Source organism: Epinephelus moara, chromosome 20, assembly GCF_006386435.1.
Source record: "Epinephelus moara isolate mb chromosome 20, YSFRI_EMoa_1.0, whole genome shotgun sequence".
Taxonomy (NCBI): domain Eukaryota; kingdom Metazoa; phylum Chordata; class Actinopteri; order Perciformes; family Serranidae; genus Epinephelus; species Epinephelus moara.
The window spans coordinates 22,131,979-22,143,634 of NC_065525.1; the positions used below are offsets into that span (position 1 = coordinate 22,131,979).

At 41.0% G+C, this 11,656-nt stretch overlaps 1 protein-coding gene across 2 annotated transcripts in view; it reads left to right on the forward strand.

Annotated features, from left to right (window-relative positions):
• Positions 1 to 10,797, forward strand: part of shank3a (SH3 and multiple ankyrin repeat domains 3a) — a 267,152-nt gene extending 256,355 nt beyond the window's left edge. For both annotated transcript variants that reach the window (XM_050073918.1, XM_050073917.1), the window contains one exon: positions 4,278 to 10,797. In XM_050073918.1, the coding sequence (XP_049929875.1) occupies positions 4,278 to 4,848 (571 nt within the window). In that variant the 3' untranslated portion in view covers positions 4,849 to 10,797. The remainder of the gene's footprint in view (positions 1 to 4,277) is intronic.
• The last annotated feature ends 859 nt before the right edge of the window (positions 10,798 to 11,656 follow it).

Genomic DNA, 11,656 nt, shown 5'->3' on the forward strand with positions numbered 1-11,656 from the left:
TATTTGGTTGTAGGACTGTGTTACCATGACAAATTGTTGGTGTTAGAAATATACAGTAGTACTACAATTGATGGCTCTGGTCTTGGGTCTCGATTGTTCCTTGTTTCCATAGTTGCAGCTGAACTCCTTGGCCTCCTGTTAAATGATCTGGGTTGTAAAGTATATACATTAAGCAGAAGTAGGCAATAATGATAAGGTTACGCTGTTTGTTGTGTGTGTATGTGTGTGTGTGTGTGTGTGTAGTAGTAGTAGTAGTAGTAGTAGTAGATTATCTGTTGATGCAAACAAGGTAACAGGGCTTGGAGGCATGCTCTCCCCGAAAGCCTTTCCTCATCTCACATACACTCTGTTGGGTTCTAACCTTTGACCCTGCCAGTACCTACCCTTCCAGCTTTTCCTTGAGCTTTTCCCAGAGTCCTTGTTCAAATAATACATAATGCATTCTTATATCTGCACCTCTTTGCAGCCATCACTGATATAAACTTGATAAGACCAGAAACTGCAGTTTCCTTCTTATCACCGTGCCCCATCCTACAGTATCATCAGTGATAACTTCAAAGATTTAAGGATGTATTCTCAGAAATATTTGAACATGACTGAACTATAATGGTGTGTCATGTTAAAACCATCCCCTCATGATCTCAGCATTAACTGCCACGTTAATGACACGACTACCTGACCTTGTCAAAAGTTCCGAGGTGCCAAGTAAGGGTAAATGTCAAATAAATGTCTTCTCTTCTGATCTACTCAGGATTTGGCCCGGTTGTGATTTTATGGTTTGGCAAGTTGGAAGAACAAATGCTTTCATTCATTGGTTGTCCACTGTAGTTTTGCTCTGCCATGAAATTGAGACTAATCATTGTTAATTTTAACGTGCTGTTCAGGAGAATCCTTCATTTACAGTAATTTATCAGTGAAGATCTCTGAATGGAGGTTTCAAAGAGTTCCCAAGTTTTAGATGCAGTTGATTTTTTAGTCTCGCTCCTCTCCTTTCTTCTTCTCTTGTCCTCATTTCTGTTCGTATGAATAAGGAGGGTGGACAGTTTTGCTTTCATGTTCACTAAACTTCACTGCTGATTAAGAGGAGCTAAAAGACCTGGGGAGAGAATCTAAGTTTAAGAAGATGTTAGAATAGACCTTTTCGCAGTCCGCTTATCGTATTAATTTCATGAGGAGGAGCTGACCAACTCCGCACAAGTGAAACCAAAATGCTTTAGATTTTTAGCAATCTACACCCATCAAAGAATGGAAAGACTCTTGAGAATTGATCAGTATAGGGCTGTTAGTTTTTGGCCTTTGATACTAACTAATGTTGGCGCTTGGCAGAATTTGTTATTTGAGAGCTACAGTATAGTTTGGCATCAACAAAAGTCTGCTGCTACTTCTTGCTGTTGCCTCTGGAAATCCTTGATGCAGAATTTACCTCCAGCACCTCCATAAATATCACAAAGTCATGTATTCAGATCATCAGATTTTGTTTTTTTGTTGTTGTTTTTTAATGAAGATAATTGCGTAAGCATAAACTATTCTGTATTTTAAAGCCTTATAAGCATGTTTTGCAGTCTGGTCCCCTTTTTGTTCTTTTATTAGTAACAGTAGTCTATTCCCAAGATAGTTTGGGTTGAAAAGCTCATTCATCCCTATCGCTTAAGACTTGCGTTGCCTGGGCGACCACAAATGAAACATGAAGTCACCATGTGACATTGAGACAAATTTTGCCATCAATCATCGGTGTGTACCTCAACAACATCATGATCCCTGGAAGGAACAGGTGACCATGATATCAAATACAACATATCATGTAACACTCACTCATGATTGGGCTCATCCTTTTTCGGAGGTAATGCAATCAAATTCATCCTCACCACATCCATCCCAACAGCTGATTGCCCTCGGCTGACAAAGATGACCATGCACACCATTATTTCTCTCTTTCTCTCTTCCTCCCTCTCTCTCTCTCTCTCTCTCTCTGCCTCTGCATTTGTTTCTCCTCCTCACCTACTGGAGCATTTCACATGTAGCGTAGGCATCCCAGCACCCTTAACTGTAATGTTACTCACTTACCCCATCCACTGTGTGCCCCATTTAAACCCTTCAGAAACCACACATGCTGCTGTACTTTGTCTCTCTTGTGTCCACCTCGTTCACATGCTGTGTATCATGTATCAGCTTTGGGTGGTTTAGAAACCTGTGGTTCTCGTTTTCTTTTTGTTTTGGTTTTTTTTTTCATTTGTGCCCTTTGGTTTTCTGTTCTTCTCTGTTTATGTAATTTGCATAACTTTGTTTTGTTTTTCAGTGATTGTGTTGAGGATGGCCATGGTCCCTGACTGTCTTGCTTATTGGACACTGTAGGTCTCTTAAATGACACTAAAACAGCAATTTATATTTCCTGAAAACACACACACACACACCCTTATAAACAGTGTAGCAGATACAGATGTTAATTAATCACAACTACTTGCACAACACATATAAATAATTGCTTGCCATCAAGAATAATGGTTCATTTAGTCCACATAATTTCAGAATAAGTACAAAAGCAACCACAAAAGTCAAGGGACATGTGCCCGCCTTTTATTTGTTTGTTTCTTTGTTTGTTTGTTTTTCTTTTGTTTGTGCAGTGTTTGATATGTGAATAGTGTGCTCATTTCTCTCTCATGTAGCCCACTGGTCAGACCTTCCAGTGCCAAAGCCTGCTCTGCTGCCTTTGTCGTGCTTATACATCAAAAACACCATCACATGCACACACGCATAAATACCTGGGCGCATACATGCACTCACAGCAACACTCACACAGTCACACACACAATTGTACACACACGAAGCGTGTCAAAGACAGCAGAGTTGGCTGAAGCAGAGTCTGGTTGGCAGGCTGCGTCTCATGGAGTGATGCTAACATTCTCTCCCATTGCTCTCTCTCTGCTCACCTTGCATGCTCCGCCCTGCTGCTCTGATCTGATTGGTCTAGAACTGACTGTGCGCCCAGGAGGGCAGGACGACTGTGTAAGTGCGCATGGAGCTCATCTCATATCCGTCGGCTCCCTGTAGTCTGATCATTCTTCCAGCCTGTGCGCTGCCTTAGCTACCTCTGTTCCATCACACTCTCTAGTCCACATCAAAGTTTCCAGACACATGCAGTAGAGGGAAGACATGTGCCACACGTGTACATAACACACTCACTAACATGCATGAACAAAGCAGACACCATTGCACCGACTCTTACCACATCTAGGCCTCCTCCTTTTTGCTTCTCCTTGCTTGCACCAAGCAAAACTTTCATGTTAGACTTAATCTCTAATCCATCCTCCTCCCTTCTGGCCATCTTTTCCTCCATTAGATCAGTAGTATACTAATCAGCCACTTTCAGATTGTTTAACAAGTTGATGCTATTATTTTTCAAAAGAGGGTCAGGCATAAAAATGTGGGTTATACGGCATTTATTGTTCTTTTGGAAGATACTGGAGAAACTGTTGTTAGTATCAGATTCTTGAGAATTGTTGCCAGATTGTGTTAGTATAATTCTTCCTCTTCATGCTGCAGATGGTAAGATTGGTTTGATTAATCACTGAGATTCCCGAATTGTTGACTTGGCGCATTGAATAGCTGCACCTCAGAGTAAATAAGTATACGTTCAACTGTAATTCTTTGTCATAAAAAAGCTACTTCACTGTCAGTAATGTGCAACTGCCTACTGTGTGTTAACACATGTTTGTACTGTCAGTGTTTTCACGTTAGTCCTCGTTTCAATGTAAAACACTAAATCTGGTTGTTACTGTACTTTTATTCTGAGCCTTTGCTGTTTGTGGATCACATATGCCTTAACAGGAAGTAGCTTTTGGTTTAATTCATTAGAGGAAAAACACTTTCAGTAATGTTCAGATGGACTGAGTGTAGATGTCAGTGAAAATATTGCCTTATTCTCAAATGCTGCCATATATTCCCTTGTATAGTTGATGTAGTACTTGAAATAGTGATGCAAGTCCAATGTGATATATTCACGATTGAGTAGTAAAAAGATTTTTATCCAAAGCTGTAAATAATGTCGTGACCAATGAGTGCAGCTTGCTGCTTTGATGTTGCTGTGATGTGAGAATAGCTGGGTCTGTTATTCAGTCAGTTATTAACGTCAAGCCTACACCAGCTTAAACTTAAGAATTTACAGTGGTTAATACATATAACCCAAAGCTTGGTCTCCTTTTCTTCTTCTTTATCTGTTCACTTTCGTCTCGTCTGTTAACATTCCTGAAACTGTCTCTGTCTCTCTCTGTCTCCCACAGACTTTTCAGCAGCCTAGGCGAGCTCCACACCATTTCTCAGAGAAGTTATGGCACCACATACACCATCCGCCCTGGAAGCCGATACCCTGTCACCCGACGCACCCCAAGCCCAGGTTCAGGCTCACCTGATCGGGGCGACCCTCTTGGACGATTCTCAAGCTTCGGCCTACCGACCTCACCGACAACACCGCCACAAACCATCCTCAAATCCTCTAGCCTCAGCCTACCCCAGGAGCCGAAAGAGGTCCGCTTTGTAATGAGGAGCTCCAGCGCCCGTTCCCGCTCTCGTTCCCCATCCCCATCACCTTCTCATTCCCCCGGGCTGGGGTCACCACTTTTAGCCCTCCGGCCCTTCCACCAGAAACCCCTCCACCTCTGGAATAAGTACGATGTCGGCGACTGGCTGGAGAGCATCAATCTGGGGGAGCACAGAGCAGGATTTCAGGAACACGAGATCGAAGGCTCTCACCTCCCAGCTCTAACTAAGGATGACTTTGCAGAGCTGGGAGTGACGCGAGTCGGACACCGCATGAACATTGAACGAGCACTAAAACTGCTGCTAGAGAGCTGACCCCTGCCCTGAGACACAGCAACAGATGGGGAGAAAGACGAAGATAGAATGGGCAAGATAACAGTGTTGATGAAAGAGAAAGGATAGGGGCCGCTCCTCTTTTACTCTGGCTGCTTTTATGTTCTGCATCACAAATGTTTACCTGTGTACCTTAGCGACACTTTATGTTCCCGTTCTGCATAAATACCCTGCACTTGGCACTGCACTGAAGAGGAGGAGTCAATACATTCGTTCCCCTCTACTCGGCCCTTAGTGTCTGCCCACCTCCTTGCCTGCAGCCAATTAGATCAGACCTCAAAACGGGCTCTGGTCTTTCTTTGCCGAGGAGAATCGCATGAGCTCCAATTAAAACATTTGATTTGTGAAAGCTTCAGTTGTTCCCTTAGTAACACCCACACTTTCTCTCTCACTATTCCCTCCTCTCCTCTCTACCTCTATCCCTCCATCTATTAGGCCTCTGAAAGCCTTTTGCAGTTTGAGTAAAGGAGGAGGAGGAAGAATTTTCGTTCCAAACAGAAAGCTCAGTTGCCTTTCAAAATATTTATACAGAGATCAACAATGATGAACACAGGACTACGGACATACTGCAGACACAGCTCTGAAAAGGTGTGTCTTCTCTATACCTGCTGTTGTTTTTAAACCGAAGACTTTCGAGCCCAGAGGTGGAGCTCCACCAAGTAAACCACGGGAGAAAACCCCTCCGCCTTGGTACCCAGACTGTGCTATCTATTATATTTGGAGAATGTTTAATCAACACTCGTGGCTTTTTTCATAATCAATTTTTTGGTTTTCCAAAGGGAATATTATATATAGGTATTATATAATATGATATATATGTATCTAAATATAGCTTTCAGAAGAAAAGACAATGTTGCAAAGAGGAAATGTAATAAATTAATCTGCGCCTGTTTTTGGTTTTTAGTATAGAAGGCAGAGAGAAATCTTTAAATTTATTCCACCAATAGTTTACTCATTTCTACCAATTATATACATATATATATAAATATATAAATATATATTTGAAATTTAAAAAAAGTATATAGATATGGAAATGAAATTTTTGTCATAGGTATACAACTTTCCTTATGGTCACCCTTTCTTGAACCGTAGCATGACGAGTTGCATCATGTCTTGGACAGAGAGTTTGATGTTTGTTTTTATTTTCTTACGGTCTTCCTTCATACTAAAGGGCATCCCGTAATGTGAGGCTGAGACCCCAGTTGACACCCATCCCTACCGCTTCAGCTACAGCTCTCACTGACGTGGTTCTCTGGCCCTACTTTATCCACAACAGCGTACAGTAAGGACCATAATGAGACAGCTAATTGGTAAAAGGGGCTCTTCATCTTTTGCCTGTTTATCACTCAGGGATGGAAGTTTGGGGCACTAGCATGGAGATGTTGTTGGCTGTTGTTTTATCACTATTCATTTCAATTCTTACCTGTGAGGACAATTTAACACCACCACAGTCTGTAAAAAAAAAAAAAAAAGTTAGTCAGCTAGTAAAATTTCCATCCCTGCAACCACTGATGATGCTTCTCAGACCAGGCTGCACAAGGTCATGACAGAAGGAAACACTGGGATGTTTCTCATCACCAGTAGAGAGGAAATTATCTTTTTCGCTGCAGAAGGAAACCAAGTGTGTGTGTGTGAGCCTGGTCAAATTAAAGGGATAGTTTGGACTTTTTGAAGTGAGGCTGTATGAGGTATTCATCTGCAGTCAGTGTATCACATACAGTAGATGGCGATCTCTATGTTTCCTGTTTGGAGAGGCAGGCGGGAGTATCACCACGAAGCTCAGCAATGGACTGCTGTGGATGGGGTCAGCAGCCAAATGTATTTCAGCCACTAAAAAAAGCCTACATATAAAAAAATCAATATCAGTCTAAGTGGACGCTATACTGAGAATATTTCCACCGCTCTATCTTGCCATCAGACAGCCCTTTCCTTCGGCATTACATTTTCTCAGCCGTAGAACTTATGTATTCCTGCGCATAAGCACAACTGTGCAGCGCAGTGTGTTACACCATAGGTCAGCCTGAAATGAAACATCACTTTTCTAAAGATTTTTCTAAAGATTTCATGCTTGTTTTTGCGGGCTGCTCAAACAAATACATGAAAATAGTTGTGGCCAGTTACACTGAATATAGACATCAACACACACAGACTGAGACGGCTCAACGTTTACACTGAACATTTCTCTTAAGAGGATTATGTAAAACCGCCGCTTAAGAAGCCAGAGAGACACTTGCTGAAGAGCACGGCTGTACCCAACCTCCAGGTAAAATTAATACCTACAAATAAATAAAACGACTCACCGAACAACCTGTAAAGTGTGAAGCGCTGGCGGCATCCGATTTAGAAGGATCATAAGGTTGTGTTGTAACCAGTTCCAGGCAGCAGCAGCTCTCTGGGTCCATGAGCACGAGTTTACAGTTTACACAATCGGCTTGTGCTCTATCTTTGCAACCAGTTTTCACACAAGTTTCGCCTCTCTTTCTTTTTCGGTCTGTTGCAAAAGTTCTTCTCTATATTCTGATTTATTAAGGTATCCATTTGTCCCCACACGACACTTCGTCTTTGCTGTCGTAATCACTCAGTTCTTTTATTTTCTTGTGTTTGTTGTGTCTTCCCTAAACCACTGAACGTCTGACCCAAACTGCTGACCTGCAGTGTAATACAGTGCACAGAGGACTTAAGTTTATGGAGGGCTAAAGTTCTATGGTTGAGAAAATGTAGTGCCAAAGACAAGGCTGTCTGTCAGCAGGGTAAAGCAGTAAAAATATTCTCAATATAGCGTTAACTTCAACTGATAATGATCTTTTTTAGGTAGGCCTTTCTGCAAGAGGTTAAAATGTGTTTTGCTGCTAACCCATCTGTGTCGCTACTCTCGTTTTTCTCACTAAACTGGGAGCATACTGACCACCATCTTCTGTGGGTAATACACTGTCAATGGGTGAGTACCTCACACAGCCCCACTTCAAAAAATCCAAACTATGCCTTTAAGCTTAAACTGAAGCAAAGCAAATGTTTGTTATCCTTAAAACCTACTTTTACCTGGAGTGTAATCAACAGAAACTTGTCATACACGGGCTGAAATGAGCTAGACATAAAGTATGTGCCCTTCTGAAATGCCACTGCAGAAAATGTGTCTGTAGTTTATCAGGCTGTGGGGATGGGAACGCCTCTGTAAGGTCTTAAAGGAAATTCAGTATTTTACAACCTGGCAGTGTCTTGGTACGTCGCTGCTTCCCTCTATCTCTACGATTTACTTAGTGAGTAAAGTATTATCATGAATGGTGGCAGCCGGAACTCTAAAAATAAGACCCAGGTTGTAAAAAAGAAACAACTGAATTTTCCTTTAACAATACAAAATCTGCAATTGTACTCATGAGTAGCTTCTGCTGGCAGTGAGAAACAGTGAGTTTTATTCACGCAACAAAAAAAGCATTTTATCCATAGCTTTTCTCGAACAGACGGCCAGGTAATCTTTATTACCACTAAAAAAAACCTCCGTACATCAGCAGCATCCAGTCAGTATGCCAAGGCAGTTTCACTTGGTGAGGAGTTGTGTGCATCTTTTTTTTCTTTTCTCTCTTTTATGCTAGCAGTTTGTAAAAAAAAACAAATAAAAAAAGAAACGGGTGGTAAATATAACGTCGTATCTGGGTTGTAGGAATAGCACTCACTGCCTCACTGTGACCTCACTGATTATTTTACTTCTGACTCCAGTGTTACAGTTTGTCCTCAGACTCATTTGGACTTTTTGTGTTTATTGTTCTTTTTCTATTACTTTTTTGTTTTTTCTTTCTCTCTTTGATTTGTTACCCTCGGACACTGTGGGTAGATTTTGTAGCGTGTGGAACATGATACTTAAATCTTTCACTCATTTGAATTTTAGAGTGACAGAAAAAAAAAGACAGAAAAAAATGAATATCCTGTCCATTCTCAACGTACTTACACTTGTAAAAATGAACAAACTACAAAAAAATTCTTTTTTTTAAATCACAAGCAATGTATATATGATAGATTTCATATAAATTTTTGAAAAACAAAAAGTATATAGATCTATATATGAATGTTTGGCATATATGCATAGTTAACCACCTGTGGAAAAGGTGAGCAGATTTTATTCTTTCTATGAACTCTTGAACTTTTGAACTCTGAACTATGAACTAGGGGATGATTTGCACAAAACAAGGTGACAAGGTGCTAACATAAAAGCCACCCATCGTCCAAGCGCATGCGTGCATCTGGATTCCCCGAATCTCTCTGTGTGGTCGTTCCTCTTCACCATGCGTGTGTGACTGTGCGTGTGTGCAAATGCTTGTTTGTTTCCATTTTTTTGAGTGTATCTGTGAGAGCGACAACGAGGATGACAGTGAGAGCGTGTATGGTTGATTGTTAGGGTTCACATCTTTGGAGCTAGTCCACTATAGCCTTACTGTATTACCATCAGAGATTCCCGGCAGTGGCTGTGTCACACAAACACGCACACACACAATACATACACACACACACACAAACAGAAAAATGCACACACATTCATCTTCTATTCCAGATTTGAACTTCATTGTTCTGCATTGTTGTTTTGTACCGAGTGACGTCTTCAGAAAGTGGACTGCTCTGCCCAAAGGGAGGGAGAGACAGACAGACAGTCAGACAGACAGACGGAGAGACAGACCACCACAGGGTATTGAACGAAACCATTGTCACATTTTATATTGCAAGACAACTATGACTCACCTTGTAACTGTGTAGGTACAGCTTATGCAGTGTCACTGTTTTGTACACACATTTCCAGATGGCATTTGCGCTCCTTACCCTCCACTCTGTCTGGCAGCACTCCTTTTTCCTTTTTCAGACCTTCAGTTTCTGAGTTTTGGATATGCTATGTGAGGTGATCCAGTGAGGAACAAACAACACAAAGGAAAAATGTGCCAAAAAATAACTTAACTTTTAACTGTATATTTGTCTTTGCTTTAGGACTATCTTAGTTACAGCATTCTTGAGCTGTTAGACTCAATAATATGGTGCCATCTCCTGGAAATCTTGAGAACTACAGACATTTGTTAGATCCTTCTGTTATTATTTTGTAAAGAAGCAGGCTATTGTTTATGAATGTAAACAATAGCCTGTGTATATCTACCTGTGAGCTTTGCATTAACATTTCTATTTAAATTTTGAGACAAATCACATCACGATTGCTTGATTTTACTGTGATGAAGGTTATTATCCAGCTTGACTTACTGTTCCCATATAAATACAAACACATTAGGGGTGAACGTGTACAGTCTGGACTCACACAGGCTGGCCTGCTTAGAAGAAACAATGCTGTAGTGAATACCTGGTCCAGATGGTTGTGTAAGTTTACCACAAATACAGATGCAAAATGCAACATGTAACAGACTTACACATCATTAGGTCAAATAAGTTCAGTGAAGGGTTATCTTTGTCTTATTTTCTAATCAACAAAGCACAATCTAAATAGTGTAGGGGGAGCAGTGTAACCTTTTTAAAAACCCACTGGGGTCTGGTCACCCACTGGAACCAGTGATCTTATCATCAAAGGGTTTTTTTCTTTCATTGTTGGTTTTCTCCTTGTTTGCACTGTGAAGTTTAGAATGGTGGATGTATCACTGCAACGCCTCAGCCTTGTCTCACAGGTGAACTTCCCCTTCTCAGCATCCGCTGACCAGGCAAACCATCTACGACTTCTATCCCGGCAACTTCTGGACGCTTAAAGCATTAGGAATCCCCCTACATTTTAATACACGAAAGCCCTAGTCGAAATAAAAGTTCACCAGAAGCTACCTAGTATTCCTCATGCAAACAGAGTAAGGGTGATGGTGAAAGCTGAGGCAAGATCTGAGATGTTGCCCAGGATATCTCCACCACAGAGATATATGTTTGTTATATTATGTAATAAATTTATAATTAAAACATGAACTGCATCAAAGTCTTGTTCCTGCTAATTCAGTTTCTCGGTACTAAAATAACATTCCAGTGTGATTTATTTTGAATAAATGCCACATAAAACAGCTAAATATAAATATTATATATACACATGGTTTCTGTGTACAACATAACAGCTATAAATAATTGAATGGTATGTTAAAGGAGCAGTGTGTGGGATTTAATGACATCTAGTGGTGAGGATTGCAGATTGCAACCAGCTGAGACTTTTCCCATGTGGCAAGCATGAGCTCCTGGTTAAGATTCCTTTAGAGATCATTGTTTAAGAGGTTTTTACTGGGAGCCAAATTATCTGCAGAGGTCTTTTCCTCTGCAAAACAAACCAGGGGCCAGGGGTGTCATTTATAAACATTGTGTACGCACAAAATGAGGCCTGAAAGCCTGCCACTTCTCACGCAAAAAGTTGTCATGTATAAAAACAGACTTGATGGGAGAAACTTTAATCCATACATTTTGGAGATGGGTAATTGCTAACACAGATGGTGAGGTGGAAGCCTGATTGTAGAAATTGTCAGAATATTTTTTGGCAGATGCCATTTTTGGCTGTTGTTCATACGTACATTTTTTGTTTGGATCCTACGCATTATTTCATAAATGAGACCCCTGGTGATTAAAAGTGGTAAAAATGCTGAATGAGGCCGTTTCACGTAAAATATGTGTGTTTTTCCGATACAGCTCATTGCTGAGTGGCTGCAAACTACAGTGGCTGACACAAAAATGTGAATGGCCCTAGAGCCAGTGTTTAATTTGTCCGTTTTGGGCTACTGCAGAAACGTGGTGGATGTGGACTCGCTCCCTATGCACTGTAGAAATAAATGTCTCATTCTAAGGT